The sequence below is a fragment of the Physella acuta genome, unplaced genomic scaffold (genome assembly GCF_028476545.2).
Source record: "Physella acuta isolate Inbredline_101_S28 unplaced genomic scaffold, ASM2847654v3 ptg001050l, whole genome shotgun sequence".
In the NCBI taxonomy this organism is placed as follows: Eukaryota; Metazoa; Mollusca; class Gastropoda; family Physidae; genus Physella; species Physella acuta.
The window spans coordinates 111,796-133,933 of NW_026732567.1; the positions used below are offsets into that span (position 1 = coordinate 111,796).

Sequence of the window (22,138 nt, forward strand, 5' to 3'; positions counted from 1 at the left end):
TAAATTGTGTTTAGTTTATCTTTTGGTTTGTACCTGGAACATTTTGGTATTTTTTAAAGCTACAATGAAATTCTTTTCTGTACAAATCAGATGTTTTAAATGTTTTTTAAGTTTCAAAAGATGTTTATTAGAAAAACTTCTTTATCATGTACATTAAGGAATTTTGAAATGCTTATTTATACATATTATAATATATATCTATATATATAATTCTCTTCTTGAAGACGTTAGAAAACAAGCTGTAAGCCCGCCTTGCAGTCCCCTCTCTTCCTCTCTAGGAAGTTTGGTGAGCTGTGGTTCACGCTAAATGTTTACTATTGTAGAGCCGGGTTTAGTGACGGCTATTAGGGGCAGATAATGTAGTTTGAAACGATTTTAAACTTAGGGGAGGTAACGAAGAGGAGGGTGGGGGAGTTAGGTGGGGCGGGGGTGGGGTAGGGGGAAAGGAGGGGGGTATCGTCCTTAATGACCATCTGATGGTGTTTTAAAGCAAATATTTTCAGTGGCTGCATTGGTACTGTCAAATTCACAAATTATGAATTACTGAAAAGTAGAAAATAAAACAACTAAATAGCTGCTTTAACCCGTGGGTTGGCTTGTATATAATATATATATATATATATATATATATATATATATATATATATATATATATATATATATATAAGGAAGATAATGATGAAAGTCATAACTAAACAGTTGTTTTAAATCAGTAAATGACAACACAATATTTCATAAAAGTCCACTGTATTTTATATGTAGCATTTAACATAACAAATAATAATAGTATAGTAATAGTTATAGTCCAGCTTTAAATAAAGCACTTGTTTTAAATATTGAAAATAAAATGATCAAGCTCTATGCTTTTTATTTGCATGATCATACATTTCTTTTATCTCATTAGCGAAGTATTTAGAAACATCCTGGCGTTTTGTTTTGAATGTGGGAGTTAACATTCCATTTTCAACAGAGAAAAGTTCAGGGTGTATGTGAATATCTTTCACCTAAAAAGGTTAAATAAATAAAATTTAGTAAAGTATTAGTCATGATTAAAATAAAATGTAACTGGTCACATATATAATATTTACATATAAATAATTATTTTAAAACTGGTAAATTCATTAGATGAAGAAAAAATACAATGGGTGCTAAGCTGATGATTTTGCTTTTTCTTTTTAACATATACCTGATTTTGAACCCGAAAATCAACCTATACCTCCTAACTAAAGACTTATCCCTTGCATTAACTATGACCATAATCCAAACACTAACCATAACAGCAGTAATTTTTTTTTGTCTTTATTATCAATGAAATAAACATTGAGCCACTGGTACAAACATTGGGCCACAAAGATAATGGCCACTGGAACGAAGAACATATCTACACGGCAGGAAGATTTCCAGCCACTGGAATAAAACATCTGGCCACTGGTACAAACATCGGGCCACAAAGATAATGGCCACTGGAACGAAGAACATATCTACACGGCAGACGTTTGGCCACTGGTACAACATTGGCCACATGTATAAACATAGGTCACATATGTAAATATCTGGAACGAAGCACATATGTACAGCAACAAAACATCGACTGGGCCAATAATCCAGCCTTAGTGGCCAGCCATAAGGCTGCCACTATCCGAGGCCTAGACCATGCACGCGGTACTCCCGCTGCGTTTCACACCTGACAACTGACCACAACAGAGATCATGAGTAATGATTCTACCGGGACGTCCAGCGGCATGTCCAAACTCAACTTTAGACATAAATCACCGCGGGTGTCTTCCCATCATTACGTGCCACTCATGCACCTGCATAGAGCTCGTAGCCCTTAACGACCAGAGTGAGCCAATAACATTTAATTAAATTTTAGATATCCCCGGCCTGCTCATCCCCAATATCTTAGATTAACCCCTTGGGTTTCTGTAACTAGTCCTAGTCACCTAAACCCCTTTAATAAGCACCCAAGTTACCATTTTACTTAAAAATAAACAATATATTACCAGCCAACATGCTTACTTAAGAATCAACAATTTGGTACCAGCCAACACGCTTCCTCCGCAAAAATGATTGCGTCCCCGCAATCAACTTAACCATGGCAACTAATTGAGATAAACATTCTACTTTACTGTTCCCCTACTGACACAACACATACCTCTAATTTACAGTAAAGGCCACTGAAGGCAAAAACATCAATGAGCATACTGAAATGTCTCAAAAATGAACATCTACTGAAACCAGGTATAAACACGTACTTATCTTTAAAGGGTAGTTAACCAAAATGGACAAATCACGCCTTTCGACTACAAATAAATGGCCATCAATAAAGATAAATACCAGTCAGTCACACATAATTTTATACCACAAGGCCTGATAATGTACATCCGGTACCAATATCAGCCAAGTCTTCCCAGTCATAAAATTACGTAACAGCATGTTTCATCTACAATAATTACTATTCAACGAATACCATAATTGCCAATAAAAAATTCAACACCGTCAAAACTTACAAAGGTTGCATGTCAACTGTCTACCCAAATTCTTCTTTAAAAATGGTCTAAAAATAGTACTGTCAGTGCTAATAAAATGTGTAACATTAGCACCATGTGTTCATCAAGAACACAAAAAAATAACAGTAATCACACAAAAATTCTTACAGTAAATTAGACTTATTATACACATCCCAAACGTTAAAAATGCAAATAAAAGGCAATAACATATATTATGTGTGTTTACTATGTTTTATTTTTAGTTTAATATTGGTGTTGTTTAGATTTTAATTAGTTTCGCTCAGGTCTATTAGACCCCTTTGTCACCACGCAAAGGTGCACGGATGAGTGAATACCATCACCTCTTCGGTTTAAAACCCCCCTAACATCAATAATGTAATTATCTATGTATATCATTTACAAGCTTATGCTGTTATTTTACTTTTTGTGATTTTTTCCTCTAATTTCATGAGCCATCAGAAAAACAGTGAAACTTATATAGACCTAAATGTTTTAAAGAATACTGTTTTTAAGATTAAAATTAACTGTTTGTATTTTTTCTATTTTGACATTTAGCAGGTAAATAACTGATAATATTTCATATTTTTTGCAGTAAATTTTAATAAACGTAAAAAGAAAGATGGCATATCCATCTCCCCGCCCCATTATATGAATGGCTACTATAATTATGTTGTCCACAAAAAAAAATTTCAATTTTTAACCCCACACCATCCCCCACCCCAGTTCTATTAGGTCAACTTTGAATGAACTCCACTCCTCACTGTATTGTGGACACCCTACAAAATATTTCAAAATATAAATATATAAAGTACCATCTAAAATTTGTTTATAACAATATTATCTACAATTAGTCAAATGGACACACATAATCATTCGTTTTTTTTAAAAACCTTTATAACTTGTGATGATATAAAAAATAGTAAATGAACGACATGATGATTTTATTATATGTGGAGCTGGGTTTACTAAACATAAGCACTGATATTTAAATGTAAACATTTGTTATGAGAGATAAATGAAAATGTTTTAACTTTTAAAATTTTAATCTCCTTCTTCCCCCCCCCCCAACCCAGCATACAAGCATCATATTCTCTTCCTCTTGTCACTGTGTATGCCTATTTCCATAAAGATATTCTTGTCAATCAAATGAAAAATTCCTTACAATCTCAAGTGATGACAGGCCACTCCTCTTTCCCAAGTCTGATAATTCTTTAAGAATCGCCTTCTTCACTTCCTGTTCAGTGAAAAAAATATGTTTCAAAACTTTAAACACATAACTCAGAATTTGGATAAAGTTTAGATAATTTTTATATACTGAAGGAGAAACAGATTTAGTTAATGTTTTGACAGAAGGAAGGTTTGAGTGATTTTTATTCCTACATTACAAGATAATTTAAATTGTTTTTAATTTATTTCAGCTTTTGTAAAGTACATTTAAGGACTTTTTCATTCCATGACCTCATTCATGACCGAATTTAATATTTTTGTGCATTATTTGACACTTTTGACAACAATCTCATCAATAGTCAGTGTTGTGTGGTTCATTGTGCAACTAACCTATATTTTGTCATGCAACCCTGAGTTAACTTATAGAAACTTGGACAAAAATTGGTTACAGTGGCCACACCCCAGGTAGCATGTAGCACATGCTAGCCAATCATATAAAAGACAAAAACCCTCCAGTAGTAAAACAAAATAAGGGCTTACAAACCTTGATTTGAATGAGCTCCTTTATACTACCATTAATGCCAAGCTTTCTACATAAAGCTGGAAATGTTTCTGGGTCTGGAATTACAATCCCCACCAAAAACGCCTGTAAGAAACACAAGGAAAACTATTATATTTTCCTTTCAGTTACGTGTATAATATGTAATTTGCTGTTATAAATGTGAGAAAACATGGATGTCAAGTGCCAAGCTGTTAGGATGAGGTGGAGAAGGAGAATTTTTTACAATATTTTTTACACACATTCATAAGTTGTTTTTTTTTAAACTGGTTTGTTAACAGGATTTTGGTTTGTTCTCTGACGCTAAAAACAAGGTACATACTTGATCAGCCTAAAAAATAATTTTTTTTAAAAATTTTACTGTTTTATACAACAGATATTTTTTATTGATTTCTTTTTTATTTCAACTCATTTATACATAATTATTCAATTCATAGCCTACAGCTTAAAAATAATAGAAGTAAATGTAAAACACTGTAGCTGTTAAAAATTACAAATGCTGTACCATTTCAATAACACTATTGACATTGCCTTAATAGCCAATACAGTAAGTTAACCTATATCAGGGTTTTAACTTATAGATCTAGATCAACATACAGGGTTGTATATACATTTAAAGTGTTTGTAATTTAACTTTAAAAAAGAAACTACCTGTAGGCTGTCTCCATAAACATAAATCTGAGCAATATACTGTGATTCAACAAGAATATTTTCTATCTTTTCTGGTGCCACATATTCTCCCTGTAATTATAATAATTTTTTTTGGCTTAATAATTAACTCAGTACTATGTGAGAATTAGCTTGTTGTGGTAGCATGTTGTCACAACCTTGTTGAAAATGCATTATGTTGGATACAAGCTTTATAGAAAAAATTCAATGTTTTGATATTTTGCACTAAAATAAATACTGTTAAACTTCATAAGGGGCAACAACAAAGATTAATTAAAACAAAGAGTGACAGGATAAAATATCTCAATTCAAATATATCTCTGGATAAAATATTATGTAACCAAAAATAATTACCTGTGCAAGTTTCAGCATATTTTTTTCCTGTCTATTATTTTTAATGTCCCATTCTGTGGGTAAAAATATTTTTATTTCCACATGAACAATAAAGGAATCTCACAATCAAGGAAAAGTGTGGGTTTTTTGTGTGCATGCATTGTAATTTATGACTATTTATAAGACTAAGTTTTAAAAAATGATGCATAGAATTGTGCAGATAAAAAACATTTACATAGCTTGAGATAATTACAAAACATGTCCTGACAAGGAAGAAAACATAAACAACTATATTTACAAACAACAAGACAAATAGAATGACATTTGATTGAATATAAAAAAAAACAACCTTACAGCAACCCATTCTCCTATATCTCCTGTATGTAGCCAGCCATCTTCATCTAAAGCTTCTTTGGTTTTTACAGGGTCCTTCAAATAACCCACAAATATGTTGCCACCCTTTAAACATATCTATATAATAAAATAGGACAGCTTTAGAAAACTATAATATATACAAGGTTAACATGCAAATATGGTTTTACATGTTGAGAACAGGATGTAAATAAACGAACTGATTGGTTAATTTTTTAAAGTGAAAGTTGAATGATACCCTAAAGCAATCTCACCTCTCCCTTGTTGTTCTTGGAATAGTAACCCATTTCAGGAACATCGACTAGCTTAACCATAGTACTTGGTAATGGGGGTCCAACATGGCCTGAATAAAAAAAAAACACCTAAATCCAAACTGGTATTTTAAAAAAATCAATGTGGTAAAATAATCAATTTAAAGAAGAAACGTTATAAAATTTGTAATTAGAACTTACCAGTTTCTGGGTCACCAGGCAATGTGTATGAACAGACAGCAGCATTTTCTGTTTGTCCATAGCCTTCAACAATCTGATTCATAAAATAATATAATTTTTCAATTCATAAATTAGAATGGCCAGACATTTTTCTAAACAAATAAAGCTACTAAACAGATCAGTTTCTGTAATTTAAAACAAAAATCACTTAAAAAGTCATTGGTAACAATATGTCTTGATTTGTTTATACTAATTTATAATGAAATTGAATCATTTGGCTAAAAAGGACCTGATTATTATTGTTGACATAGACCAAAAAGAAGATTTTGTAAATTTATTCATCAGAGTAGACTGTCACTTTTAAAAAAAAAAAAATTAAATTTCAAGCTAAAAAATATTTAGAAATTCAAGAATTTAAGAGGTTTTGAAAAAGTTTGCATTTTAACTAATCATGTTTTACAGTGCTGTAATTTTTTTCAAAGTGACAATCAATACTTTAGTATATTATTGGTTATTTCTATGAATATATTAATTTATATAAATATTTATATATACTAATTTTTGTATTCGCTAATATACCAAAAATAAATTAAAGCCTATTTTGGCTTTTTCCCAATTTGTTTGAGGAATAGCCCAAAACCAAATAAGTTGGACAGGTGTAGTTGCATCGCTATGCTTCACAAGTTGTCCACTTGTACGATGATGATATTGTAAAATGCACTTCACCACTTACTCTTTGAGCAGTTTAAAAATATCTTTTACTACTTACAGGACAGCCAATAATACATCTTAAGTAAGTTAACACATTCCCGGAGATGGGGGCTGATCCTGTTGCTATGAGACGCAAACGACCACCAAGGGCTTCTTGGACCTTTCCAAAAACAATTTTATCCCATATGCTGTTGTTTCTTATCACTCCTCTAAAGAAAAAGAAAAAAAACTTTCCAATAAAAAATTAATACTAATACTATTTTAGGTTTTATTGTTAAGTAAAGTTTAGACATAGACCTGATTTCAAATGTTAAAACACACATTTGTCTCTGCTTTCATAAATGATGTTACATGCTTGGAAGATGGGGTTCAGATATAGTGACGACGTGTGACAGGGTGGGGTTCAGATATAATGATATGCGACAAGATGAAAAGAAAAGAGGGAGTTAAAATCTGTTTCCAAAGTATGACATCATTTATGGACAATACCATGGCAAGGTTTACAATTTAAAATGGGGAAATTACAATTCAGTGAAATATTATAACAAATAAAGTTAATGTTAAAAGAATTGGAATGCCTTATAATGATATAGTTTTTTATATTGTTTTTTTTACCTAGAAATAACTATAATAACCATATTAAGTTTATATATATTTAAATAAGGGTTCTGGTTTAATTGAGAGATTCACTGGATCATGGGGTATTCACATCACAGACCTAACATTCACCTTCCAGTGTCACCAAAAGAGGTGAGAGAGAGATAATATGTTTATAGAGATGCAAACAGCAAAAAGTATCCACAAAGTGGAAGTGAACATAAATTATTTGTACAAATGCATATTAAAGCTATTAATCAACTGCAAATAAATTTTTCTAATAAATGACAGAAAAATAAGCATAAAAAATTATCAGAAAAAAAAAATCAGTTTTAAATATCTAAAACAAATATTTTTAGTAAAAAGTGAAGAAATAAACTCACTGTTTCAGTTCTTTACTTTTACTGCTCAAAGCCACATCAAACAAGAACTTCTTGAGTTTGCTGGAATTTGCACCAGTTGATACCTTCATGGAAAGATAACAGCATGAGGGATTCTTTGTTTTTTTTTTAAATCAACTAAACAGTGAAAAACATTAAATTTGTTACCTTATCATAGAAAAAGCTAAACAGTAAAACTAAATAAGTACTTGTTACCTTATCATAGAAAACAACTAAACAATAAAACAATATATGTTTGTTACCTTCTCATAAATTTTAATCAACAATCGAGGCACGGTTGGAAAGAGGGTAGGTTTGAGTTCTTTCATATCGTCTAATAACTTTCTGACATCACCTTGGAAAAATCCAATGCGAGCACCTACTGTTAAGACGGCTGCCTGAAATTTGAAATTTTTTTTTCATAAGTCAGCTTAAAACTGCAATAATTACTGCTTCAGCATTTTTTTTCAGATCAGACTGACTTGGGCAGATGAAGATCATGTTTTTTTAAAGACCTTGGAATATGAACAAATAGTTGTGATCAATTGTGTACTAAGCCCACACAATTTTACTTTTCTTGGATTAATTCATGTGCCCATCAGAGCTGGGTGGACTCAGGAAATCTTATTGAATCAAGCCTTAGATATGAACTCAAATAAATCATGCCTTCCACCACAACATATCACTGTATTCAATGTAGGCCTACCAAACCAATATCCATTAAGAAAAGAACAATATTTAATACAAGATAACATTTACCCAGATTATAACTGGGACAGGACATTAGCCATCTAAGCCACTCCTCTGCACATCCCCCTTGTACTTAAATGCAACAGACAACACATTGTTTTAAAATACAATCAACTCTGTCAACATTGCAGGAATACATAAGCAAACACAGAATAACAAAACCATTTAATAACAAACAGTTTTTTAAAAAAATCACTTTCTAGACTGATTTACTTTGGTAATTGACCTTCGTGTCAAATTAAGGTAAACAAATGTAGTTTTTAATTGTGTAAGTTTCCTCGAGCACTAATAAAGTTTTAAATTATTGGGGATGAAACTACTCATATTAGTCTTACCTCTATACACCTTTCATAGCAATGTGCTAGTGGCAGGTAGGAAATTACTGAATCCTCTTTGCTGACTGTTACCCCAGTTTTCTCCTAAAAAAATATATTTTATTTACATAAGGTTAATGAGTAATAAAAAGTGGATTGCATACTTATATAAAGCAATTCATCATCATCATCACTCCTTTGTGGCCCCTGGGGAGCAAAGGGCTGCAACCACACATCTCCAGCTGACTCGGTTTTGGGCTGCTCCTCTAATCTGTGCCCATGAGAGCCCAGCTGTTTTCGCCTCTTCCTCAACCGTTCTCTTCCATGTTTTCCTTGGCCGGCCCACCCTCCTTTTCCCCTGGGGTTTCCAGTCCAATGCATGTTTTGCAATGTTTTCTTTTTCTTTTCTTAATGTGTGTCCGATCCATCCCCATTTACGGGCCTTGATGTCTTTCTCTATTGGCTGTTGCTTTAAAATTTGCCACAGGTCTTTGTTTGATATTTTGTCTGGCCATCTTATTTTGAGTATATGTCGTAAGCATTTGTTTACGAACGCCTGTAGCCTACCAGTATTTGTCTTCGTAACCCTCCAGGTCTCCGAGCCATAGAGTAGCACTGCCTTAACATTTGTGTTGAAAATCCCAATTTTGCTCCGGAGTGACAGGGTCGTGGACCTCCACATCGGGCGCAGTGATATAAAGCAATTAGTACCATAAAAATATGCTGATTTTGTACTTTTGATCACAAAAGTTGTGGTATACATCAGGATTTCACCATAAGGATCTGAACTTGAGTTGAGTGTTAGGTGATATGCTTCATGATGATACCAATTTTAAACAAAGATTTCACTGACCATTTGAACTATTTGAAAAGCTTATAAGGTTAATAAAAACAATTTCCTCTCTAAATTGCTGCTTTATACTAGTAAATCATGCTAAAGCTTGCTTATTGATTCATTTAATTGGTTATAATAAAAAAATTCTACAAATAATAAATTGGATGGAAACTAACATTTATTTATCCTATTTCATACCATGTTTGTGAAGACAAAATCCAAAGCTCTAGCTTTCTTGAAAACAGAATTAATTTAAAGAAGTACTTTCATCAGGAAAAATGAAGGTGAGGCATGTAACTTACCATGAATATCAAAGCCCCAGAAATACATGCAATAATGTTGGCATGAGTTAACATAGCGCCTTTAGGTGTACCTTAAATATACAGAAATAAAATTGTTCAATTAAAAAAATACATTTCCTGGTATTTTATAAACTCTGCCCTAGAATATAGCCTTTATAGTGCAAAAATATTCCACTAACAACATTGGAAATTATAACAAATTGGTAAAAAAAATACCAAACCTGTTGTGCCACTTGTATAACACACCAAACACAAATCGCTGGGTTTGGGGGGCTGAAATACAATTTGTTTTACTTCAGTATCTAGTTGTTTTCTTTTAAATTTAACCTTTGAAAGCTTATTTTGAATACTATGAGGAGTAATAGAACAACAAACTATATTTAAAAGATAACCAGATTTTTAAAGTCTTACTTTAGCATCAACTGGGTTTTCTCTGCCCAACTTCTGTAAAGTATTAAAAAAAAATGAAAATCATAGATTTGAGAATACTCTCTCAAAAATACTCTCAAAAGTATTATTTCTCAACACTTTAATTTGAGCTTCTTCATTTACCTATTGGAGAATTATTAAAACAAGTGTGATTATAAAAATATAAGCTCAAGTACAGATTCTATGAAAAAAGCACAAAATACTGGAGGTTCATCAAATATTGGCAGACACAAACTTAAGTTTTAACTTTCAACAGAATGACATTCTAAAAAGTGACGACTAACTTGACAAACCTCAACATCTTCAAACTGTATTAAATGAACTCCATCATGAGCTGCTCTTGTCTTATTTTCTTCTGTAATTTTCTCCATTAAAATAATCCGTGTCAATACAGGAAACTGTTTTCGTCTATCAAGTAATGCTGTAACTTTTGCATTGTTGTCACATATTATTGTGGAGAGGTCAGCTGAAAAACGATAAATCTTTAAAATAATCATTTAAAAATGTCTACTTTAAGCATAAAATGTAAAAATTTTAAGATAATTATTCATTCTCATTATTACTGTGAACTGCGACACCTGTCGATCATACTCAGTTTTGGGCAATTTCTTCCGACTGGGTCCATAACATTCCATCTGTTTGTGCTTTGTTGACAACTTATCTTCCCATGTTTGATTTGTATTTTTCTTTCCTTGGGGATTCTAATCTAACGCCTAAAACAATTATTATTTTGACATTAAAATAATTTACAGAAGACAAGGTTACCTTGATTTATAATAAAGTTACAAGCTTCTAATCCGAGTGTATCATACAAGGGAACCCCACACATGGACTGTCGGAAAAATCCTTGATCAGCCACTACGTACTAAGAAAGTATTTTAAAACTTAATGTAGTAAGATATGAGCATAATAACTAGATACAGTTTTTTATTTAAATTAATTTTTAATTTAGATAAGTATCATGGTTAAATTTATAATTCACCTCTGGTCTGTTCTGGGCATACAATCCAACTCGTGTCTCATTTTGAGGCTTTAAACCAAGAGAAACCAGTCCAGAACCAAAGGATGTGACTCTTTCATTGACCTGTCAAGAGCATTAAAGGTTTCAATGTGGGTGAGAATAAATTGAAAAGAATAAGGACTGCAGCTTTTAATATCACAACTAAGTAAACACATTGGATTAGATATGATGACATAATAATGCTGTTGGATGTGTATTTTGTATATTTCTAATATGTCTTTATTAGAGTGTTCTTTGAACAGGTGCAATTTTCATCCAAATAATCTTGAAGTGGTTTAAAATGAGCCTCATTTGCTCCAACTCACAATCTCAGATTAGCAGAATAAAAAATTATTATTATATAAGTGAGACAGTTAAAAGACAATATGCAGATCATTTGAAAAAGTATCATAGTATGGTTATTTTAAAAAACAGGTATGTTCAGCAATGGACATAGTGGTATTCTCCTGGATTGAAGAGGTAATCAAAACATCTCTTCATGGCAAAGCAATCAATGCTGACATTCATTTTTTGTCCAAAGACATAACAAATATTTAAAATTCTTATAAAAATATTTTTAAACTCAACAGATATACATTTGTAAATACCTCATTATATGTTAACCATTGATATGGTTTGTCTGGGGAAGGTTTCCAGCCCAGGCAAGGCTTGTCTCCTAAAAAAAATCCAAAGAATCGTCAATGCAAGTTTCAAATAGCAACAGAGAGTAGGTCTACTTTTAGGTAATCTCTATTAAACATAATCAACTAAATTACCAATACGTCTAATTCTTGTAGTTGTAGCCAATCTTCATGACAATTAAGCTGATTGGGTCACAAGACATGCTTAGGTACAAGGTATTAGGTTGTAAAAGTAGCTAGGTATTTGTAGACCTTCTCACCACTCAATAGTTCTAAGCCATAACAACAAAAATAGATTAAGACCTTTTTAAAGCTAAACCAAGACAATAATCTGTATTCTTTATTTTAAAAATCTACCTGAAATGCGGAGTCCCCTTTGGAAACTTTCATACAGTGTAGTAACATCTTGATAAACACTAATTAATTTATTGTCAGCACAGAAGCTAGATATCCTTGCTCCATCAGTTGCCTTAAAAGTTAGATTACATCATAAGTCATGTTAGTCCTTTATGACAAAGTTTAAATAATTGTAGGAATATCTTTAAACTATAAACTACAAGATTTCTAGAAAAAACTCAGGGGCCATGCAATAAGTAGATAAGTTTGCAGTTGGAAAGGACAATTGGTTCATTTATGCTTCATGTGATTTAACCATTTTTCTTGCAAGACTTTCAATATTTTTATTCATTGCTATTTTCATTATATATATTCACCTTCTCCAACTAGGGTAAGAGGTTTGGATATCAATCCCATATCCAACCTCAACTTCATTCTTCCCATCAATCCTTCCAACCTCTCCCCCTTGCACAATTTCACCAACCCCATCTACCCCCCCCCCCACCACACATCACTTCCATCTACCCTAAACCCACCTTAGGTGTGGGAGTTCTCACCCCCCCCCCCCCCCAACATTAGGGATGGATGGTTATATGGATAGATGGGTGATCGATAAACTGATGGATGACTATAATTTATTTGGTTGGATGGATTAAGAATTTAGGCCTATAGTAATTAATAAACTATTATCTATGGAATGGATGGATGACATAAATACATGAGTGATGGTTAATCAAATTGATGGTAGATCTAGTTATTTATATGATGATTGGATTGAGATGGATTTTTAAGATCTAGAATCTACTTTTACTAGACATCTAGATCTAGATATCTAGATCTAGTTTGCAGGACTAGGACAGAATAATAGTATAGAAATAGAGTATAGATTAGATAGTTAAAAATAGTTAGATCCAATAGAGCGCGAATCAACATCTACTAGAAGAACAAAAACCAAACAAGATCTAGATTCTATCTATCATTATTTACTATTTAGCCTAGATCTCTAGATCTAGATTCTAAGTCTAGATTGAATTTACTAAAACAAAAGTAAATTATTTAATTAACTAAGAACTGGAAGTGGCCAGTTGCTACACTTTAGTTTAGTCCCTGAGTACCAATAGTACCATTCTATCAATGATATGCCAAGGCCTTATAGAGAAAAAAAAAGCTAAGAAATGAGTTGCCTGTTAGACTGTTACACTTTGGTCTCTATAAGTATGCTTATCAAAATAATTATTACATCTACTAACCTAGACATCCAGACTAGATCTATATTTCTAAAATTAGGGCGTACATGAGTACATTTTAGTTTCCTTCTAGAAAAACAATAATAAATATAAACCATTCAATATAAGGCCCTATTCAAATAGTTATAGACTTATAGACATTAGCAACGGATGTGGGCGGGGACAGGGTCAGAATGCGGAGGGGGTAAAGATCCCATTTTTAGTTAGGCCCTAAATAGTAGATATATTTTTTAAAACGCCTGAATAAACTGGAAAAAACAACAACTCACTTTGTCGATTCCTTTTAAAATTTTAGCTTGGTTATTCAAATCAATATCTGGTTGAAGTTTATATTCGTAGTGTCTATCGACACCGTATTTTGCTGACATTTTCCTGGAAACATAGTTCAAATATCCAGATCTAGAAGAAATTTTGGTGTTGGTCACATCTTGTCTACCAGTAGGCATAGTTCTATATTTGTTTAAACATGAAGTTTGGTATTTACGAAATAGATCAGTTCTCCAGTAAGATTGCAACATCGTGAAGTACTGGCAACTCAATAACTGACGGATGCGGTTAGAATATACAAACCGATATTTCACATTTAGGAACATTATTATTTGTTATTAAATTTGATATTTGTCAATAAAAATAGTACTGTAATGTCATAATTTCTTTTTTTAAAAATACACTGAAGTTTTCTAAAACTTTACCATTGTAGGGAATGGCGGAAATACTATATAGATCTAGGCCTGAGATGGTTTAGAGAGTTTAGCAAATATAATTGTGCGTATGATTGGGCGCGCAAAAACTTATACCATATGCCTTGAATTAGTACAATGGCTTGATAGATAACTGCAGTTTTTAAAAAATCTAGTAACCCTTCCCCCCTCCCCGTACAGAAGAACATATACTGTGATATAGGCCTAGATCTATATGTGTTAATTTTGTTTAATTAACTTTTTGAAAAATAATCAATGTTAAAGTACTAGTTTTCTGTTCTATTGTGCACACATTGCGTTCAATTTGGTGCGGAATTATTTCTATTTCCATTCTATTTTTAAGAATATAATTATTAGGCCTAAAACCAATTAATTTTAAAAATATTTTTTAAAAATGCATTAAAAAAACGTTTTAATACCAAGCTTTTATGTAATAATGCACTAAAAAGTAGAAAATAAATGATTTTCTTTAAATATATAATAATGCACTATTATTTAAATTATTACTATAAAGAAAAGCCTAATTGGGCTTGTAAGTTTATCGTTCTTTCTCGCGTTAATTCATGTCTGGTTAGCCAGGGAGAGATAAAAGTTTTCGAACTAAATCAATTGTTGTGAACGGGATTCCCATTGATAACAAAAAACATGGCGGCTATTTGTTAGTAGGCCCCGCTTCAAGATTTAAAAATCATCAAACGTTCCAGAAATGCAACAATTGTAAAAACTTTCAACGCTGTTTTGTTCATATGGATGGGAACAAACACACGTGTATGCATTTCTGAATATAAAAGTTTTGTGGCGGTCTAGTCCTACGTCAAAAAACATGTGTATTCTAGATCTATCTATCTATATAAAATATAATATATTTGTGTGTGTTATTTTAAAATTAATTTACATAAAACAACTCAGCGTTGGAGTTTGTTTTGATTCCAAAAGCGAAAGTAGATTTCATAACTTAAAAAAATATTCACATTTGGTTTGAAAAAACAAAAAAACGCTAGCTGGCAACTACCGGAGCGAGAACTTGGTAAGCTACTTGAACAACTTACAAGCCCAATACCCAGATAGCTAAACAGTTTAAATATCTCTTCTTCACACTAGAAACACGTATCTTCAGCTAAGTAACTCATGTAAGTTTATCCAGTGAAACAAATGTAGCCGGCTAATGCAACGCTTTATCTCAATGGCAAACTGGCCAGTCAGACATGAAAGTGTAAGGGTCATATGAATCATTTTTAATTTAATGTTAGGTTGTGAGGAAACGGCCGTTTTGGAAATGAAATTTCGAGCGGTTATAAATAAAGAGGGGGATGGAGGGAATATTTGTGGAGTTCAGGTGAATGACCTTTTCCTACAAAAACTGTTTTAGCCGGTGTGATCATGTTCTGGTTGGTTCAATCTGGTTTGACCACTAATGGCTTACTACATACGCCAGGGGTTCTCAACCCTGTGCCCTCGGGCGCCATGGTGCCCGCTGAACGATTCGCATGTGCCCGCCTCTCACTATTCGACAGAGACAGAATTTTTTTCATAAACATTATTTTAAAATATTATTTATTTTTATTCATTTGTTACAGTTTTATTTATTTTTTTGACTGCCTAGGTTTATTAAATATGTTCGATACATGTCCCAACTTGTCTAGCGGCGAGCCAAACAGTGGATAGAGAAAAGTTCCCATTGTTGAAAAAAGCGGCATATAAAATTGAATCATTTTTCGGTTCGACATATTTATGCGAATTATTGTTTTCAAACATGAACTTAATAAAATCAAGATATAGATCTCGACTCACCGATGAGAACCTTTATGATTGTCTGCTAACAGGATTATCGTCATACGCTCCTAATTATGAAGCTCTGGCCAATGAAATGCAATGCCAAAGATCGCATTGACTTTATTATATTTTTTAATTAAATGTTTTCTTTGTATTTATGTGTTTTGTTTTCTTTCTTTACGTTTTGTAAATACATTTCTCTATGTGCATGCAAATTGAAAAAAATGCCAAATAATTTTATTATTTTGAAACATTTTTATTTATTATTTATTAAAACATTACGACTATAAGAAAATTATAGGAAAATGACAAGTTATGGAAAGAGTTTGTCGATTTAAAATAGGTGGTGTCCGCCACCCTACCGATATTTTAGAATGTGCTCTAGAGTAAACAAGTAATTAAAAAAAGTCTAGTGACAATTTTAGCGCAATTTTCTTGTGTTATCTAAAAATAACTCTGTCGTAGCGTAAATCAAGAGCAGGGCTAGTAAAACCATTGGTTAGTTATTAAAACGTTTTTATTAAAAAAAAATTTCAGTATTTTACATGTTTTATTTACAATAGAGTAACATGACTAAAAATCATTGCGCGCCCAGCTACCGAACGTGACGTCGCAGCCATTGAACGTGATGGCGCAGCTATTGAACGTGATGACGCGTGTGGTGTGGTTGCATAAAATGCCTACTAATTCGGTCCAAATTTTAATTAATTCAAAAAAATTTTTGTGACCGAACGAAAGGATATTTTTGAAAACTTTCTTCGGCAATATTGTTCTAAATTATGGCAGAAATCGATTGGTACATGTTTCAAGTCGCTAAGTGGTCTGGTTGCCGAGATATGGGCCAAAAACTGCTTTTTTTCGAGGTTTTTTGGCTTTTCCGGGAAATCCATGAAAGAAACCCGGAATTTTTATGGCCTATGTTCATCCTCGTAACTTGCTTAACATAATTGCTTTGGAACTAGTCATCGATATTGCTTCGTTGAGGAGGAGATACGACTTAAAGCTGCGGACACACATCCATCCATCCATCCATCCATTCATTCATACATCCAGAAATGACGGGTTAATAAACGCAATTCTCCAGAATGGAAATTGCGCTAAAAAAAAGGTTGGGAACCCCTCACATACGCACTAATAGTAGGTACATGGTTCCCAGAAAAATGAGCCAAACTGAATAATGCGCAAATACAAACTAATAATAGATCTACTAATACTCTTTAATTTTGCTATAATTCGTTTTATTATGCTACAATGTACATGATGTGGTTATTTTTTAAATTAATGCTCGATTTAAGAAGACGAAAATATTCTTATTTGGTGTGCAGTTTTCCCGTTGCGCATCTTTCTGGATGTGATGTTTGGTCTACAAAATATTACTATGCACAGCATTCCTATTGATTACGCTTTCACTTTAGTGTGCGATGGATAAAACTCCACAGTTTTTATATAACAGAGGTTAAAATAATTTTTAGTCTATCTACCACCATTTATTACTGATAGTTTGATATAATGTGCGTGTAGTTATTTGGTTTCCAGAGTGAATATAGTTTTGCAAAGTTTGTGGAAAAGAGATATCGAATGCTGTTTTTAATCTGTTTTGATGTGCTTGTCAAGTCATAACTGGAAGTCTCTACAGAAAATTGTTGGTGATGCAATGAAGCATGCAATCCACTGTAACAGGCTTCAAAATGCTGTTGTTTTTTTTTTTTCAGCACTTGGGGCAGAAAACACCCATGTCCATACTTTGGCACGAATATTGGAATTTCCAGATAACAAAGGGTGATTTCTTTCAATGATGATTATAATTGATAGTAGTATTGCACAATGAAACTTTGAAAGAAAAAAATACTAACAGATCAAAATACTTCCATTAACATTTATTAGCTCATTTAAAACTGAAAAGTCATTTTAAAAAAACACGAGCATTATATAAACAATTTCTTTCAACAACTATTAGTAACATTTCAATGTGCTTATACATTTACACTAAGCAAAATAACACATACACATAATAAAGTAGCTCTACTTGCATTTCATTTAATCAATGGTACATTTGACTATTTACATTAATATACAATACATTTTACAATACTAAAACAAATATTGTAATTAGTATAATTAGTTTAAACAAGGTCTTAATTTATCACATATTTCTATCTGAAAACAAACTATTTAAAAAACAGTTCACTTAAATCTTGTTCATAATACAAACTAATTATGCAGATCAATCTATCTCTTCAACAGTTGGTCCGTTGTGATTACTGTGTGACTGATCCCCATGCCCACCCTGTCCTGTATGTAACTTAGCCATTATAGATGAAGAGATCTTTTGTATTTCCTTTAGCTTGTCTTCGAACTCTTCCTTTTCGGCCAGCGAATTATTGTCCAGCCATTTGAGTGTGCTATTGCAGGCATTGAGCACAGAATCCTTGTCCGCAGAAGAAAGTTTGTCACCAGCAGCGTCCACTGCCTGCTTGACACTGAAAACATAGCCCTCCAGTTGGTTTCTGGCACTGACTTTTTCTTGTTGTTTCCTGTCTTCATCTTTGTACTTTTCAGCTTCGGCCAACATTCTATCAATATCTGCCTGACTGAGGCGACCTCTATCATTTTTTATGGTAATGTTATTCGACTTTCCAGTACTCTTGTCTTGGGCGGTGACATTGAGAATACCATTGGCATCGATGTCAAAGGTGACTTCAATCTGTGGCACCCCGCGAGGAGCAGGCGGGATACCTGTCAGGTGAAATTGACCCAAGAGATTATTGTCTTTAGTCATGGTCCTCTCACCTTCATACACCTGTATGTCGACTCCGGGTTGGTTGTCAGCATAAGTGGTAAAGATCTGGGATGTTTTGGTAGGGATGGTGGTGCCTCTCTTGACGAGGGCAGTCATAACGCCTCCAGCTGTCTCAATGCCGAGAGACAATGGAGCTACGTCAACAAGTAGAACATCCTTGATGGTGTCACTCGTGTCTCCAGTGAGCACAGCAGCTTGGACGGCAGCGCCATAGGCCACAGCTTCGTCGGGGTTAATGGATTTGTTCAGTTCTTTTCCGTTGAAGAAGTCGCTCAACAGCTTCTGCACCTTGGGAATACGCGTTGACCCTCCAACCAAGACCACTTCATCGATTTTGCCTTTATCGAGCTTAGCGTCCCTCAAAGCTGTCTCGACGGGCTCAAGCGTCGATCTGAACAGGTCACCGCACAGCTCTTCAAATCTGGCTCTGGTAATTTTGGTGTAAAAGTCAATGCCTTCGTAGAGAGAGTCAATTTCAATGGATGCTTCTGTGCTGCTGGACAGGGTCCTCTTGGCTCGTTCACAGGCAGTGCGCAGGCGCCTGATGGCCCTCGGGTTGGAGCTCATATCTTTGTTGTGTTTCCGTTTGAACTCCTGCACAAAGTGATTGACCATTCTGTTGTCAAAGTCCTCTCCACCCAAGTGAGTGTCTCCGGCAGTGGCTTTCACTTCAAACATTGAACCTTCATCAATGGTCAGCACACTCACATCAAATGTGCCACCTCCGAGGTCAAAGATGAGTACATTTATTTCACCTTTATGCCTCTTGTCTAGTCCATAGGCCAGCGCTGCCGCTGTTGGCTCGTTGATAATTCTCAGCACATTTAAACCGGCGATGGCCCCGGCATCTTTTGTGGCCTGTCTCTGTGAATCGTTGAAATAGGCAGGAACTGTGATGACTGCATCTGTGACTTTCTGGCCCAGATATGCTTCTGCAGTCTCTTTCATCTTGATCAGAACCATAGAACTGATTTCTTCTGGTGCAAACAGTTTTTGTTCTCCTTTGTACTCGGCTTTGATTTTAGGTCGCCCATCCACATCAGCAACTTTAAATGGCCAATGTTTCATGTCCCCTTGAACAGTCTTATCATTGAATTTACGACCTATCAACCTCTTGGCATCAAATATGGTGTTGCTGGGGTTCATGGCGGCTTGGTTTTTGGCAGCGTCGCCAACAAGGCGCTCTGTGTCTGTGAAGGCAACATAGCTTGGTGTTGTACGGTTGCCCTGGTCGTTGGCGATAATTTCTACTTTCCCATGCTGGAAAACACCAACGCATGAATACGTTGTGCCCAAATCAATGCCGATGGCGGGAGCTTTTTGGCCTTTCGTCATCTGAAATGATCACAAAAGCATAAATGAGTGGGCTGTGCCACAGATAGAATAGTCAGCAAAACCAGAAGCGTAGCGAGGGGGGGGGCGGGGCATGCGGACCGCACCGGGTGACACCATTTAGGGGGGTGACACCAAGGTCAAAAAATAGCAAAATATAGAGACAAATTTGAGGGGGGGGGGGGTGCAAATCAAAAGTTTGAGGGGGGGGGGGCAAATCGAAAGTTCGATCGAGGGGGGGGGGGAGGTGCAAATCGAAAGTTTGAGGGGGGTGCAAATCGAAAATTTGAAAGTGTGTCCCCGGGAAGGGTCACTACGCCTCTGGGGGGTGACACCATTAAGTGCCACACCGGGTGACACCCGACCTCGCTACGCCACTAAGTAAAACAGAGGTAGATTGTCACAAAGTGTGCATGCCTGACTATGCTAGCTAACATTTAAATCTCGAGCCTGCAGTCCATCCTAGATGTCCACCAGCCCTGACACATGTACATAACACCAGAGGGAGTAAATAAGACGGATGTGCACACAATACCTTCATGGGTTAACGTTAAATAAACAAATGAACTTTACTACATCTACCCTATGGAGAGACTCCTCCTACTTGGTACTTAACTTTTACAACTACAATACTATTTCAGCCTCTATAGGCCTACATTGTATAGGAAAAAATACATATTGAAACCAGAACTTGTTTCTAAGTCAAAATTCGACAACATTGGCAGATTTAATGCTTTGATTAAATAGTCGAAAGCAGTGTTTCTTCCAGACTTTTTCTCCGGGGGGCACTTGAAATTTTCGGGGGGGGGGGGGGGGGGCGGTAGACTTTCTCCGGGGGGGGGGGGGGGTGGAGACTGTTAAAAGTATACATTTTCTATATAATTTTCATTTCGTTCGGGGGGGGGGGGGCGGTGGAAGAAACTCTGATCGAAAGAGCCACCTCTTTAAGCCGACAGAATACTTAACTTACTTTACAACACAATGTTTTGTTATGATCAATATCAAAAGTTGTGTATGAGGGATTTCTTTGAATACATACATCATAGCCTACTGCCAATTTAAATCCATTTAATTATAATAATTACTTAATCATAAGAATGTATAGACTAACTGAGTAACTGAAACAAAAAAATGCTACTTACCTTCGCCTTAAGTTTCGATGACAGTCACCACAATAATGTTTGATTATGATGAGAAGTATGTTTTTCCAAGTCAGGAACTGTGTTACAAAATAATATTTTAATAGAAAACCGATTTGGATTTACTCTCCTCTGTGATCTGTGTTAATCTCTCAGATTCGGCCTGTAGGCTTCTTTGCTATTTCAACTCTTGCTTTGCTTTCTTGGCTGTATTTTAGCTCGCTTGAGTCTTTATCTGTGCACCTCAACTGGCTCGTTCCTTATATACATACCGCTGGATCTGTAGTAGAAAAACCTAGAATGTAAACACAGTCTCTAGTGCACACACGAATCTCGTGGCAAGTTCTAGATGTTTATTTTTAGATACATTGGGGAATCAAAAGAGCTGATTGGTCGTAAGCGATACGGCTGCGCATGCGCCATAACCTTTGTAACCTTTGACACCGTTCGGGTTGTGATAAACAGACCAAATGATTACGTTCCGATTTAATTTAGCCTATCGATTGTATTTCAATATTATCATTCAGTGGCTCGTGTAAAATGTTCTATAAAAAAAAAAAAAAAAAAAAAAAAAAAAACAATAAACGATTTCTTTACTCACCATTAGAGATGAATTAAAATCATTAGAGTCAATAACAGCTATACTACATAGATCTTTTAGTAGTAGATCTAACATTTAACATTTAGATCTAGATCGAGGTGTTAACCAGAGGCGTAGCGACCCTTCCCGGTGCCCGGGGACAAACTTTTCGATTTGCACCACCCCCCTCAAGATTTCGATTTGCACCCCCCCCCCCCTTCAAACTTTCG

At 34.5% G+C, this 22,138-nt stretch overlaps 2 protein-coding genes across 2 annotated transcripts; both read right to left on the reverse strand.

Annotated features, from left to right (window-relative positions):
- Positions 1-746: 746 nt before the first annotated feature.
- Positions 747-14,278, reverse strand: LOC131955037 (long-chain-fatty-acid--CoA ligase 5-like). Its single transcript, XM_059318970.1, is given in 22 exon segments — positions 747-1,004; positions 3,673-3,744; positions 4,222-4,323; positions 4,888-4,977; positions 5,260-5,285; positions 5,288-5,312; positions 5,593-5,709; positions 5,865-5,953; positions 6,063-6,135; positions 6,811-6,961; positions 7,733-7,815; positions 7,993-8,127; positions 8,815-8,898; positions 9,931-10,001; positions 10,152-10,203; positions 10,342-10,374; positions 10,653-10,825; positions 11,125-11,224; positions 11,342-11,443; positions 11,968-12,035; positions 12,358-12,469; positions 13,853-14,278. Coding segments are annotated over 22 exon segments (2,235 nt in total). The 5' UTR covers positions 14,177-14,278; the 3' UTR covers positions 747-851.
- Positions 14,279-17,985: 3,707 nt separating this feature from the next.
- Positions 17,986-21,696, reverse strand: LOC131955033 (heat shock protein 70 B2). Its single transcript, XM_059318957.1, has 2 exons — positions 21,332-21,696; positions 17,986-20,192 (listed from the first exon to the last, which is right to left on the reverse strand). Exon 2 carries the CDS (start codon positions 20,190-20,192, stop codon positions 18,282-18,284), a length of 1,911 nt encoding a protein of 636 aa, XP_059174940.1. The 5' UTR covers positions 21,332-21,696; the 3' UTR covers positions 17,986-18,281.
- Positions 21,697-22,138: the final 442 nt, after the last annotated feature.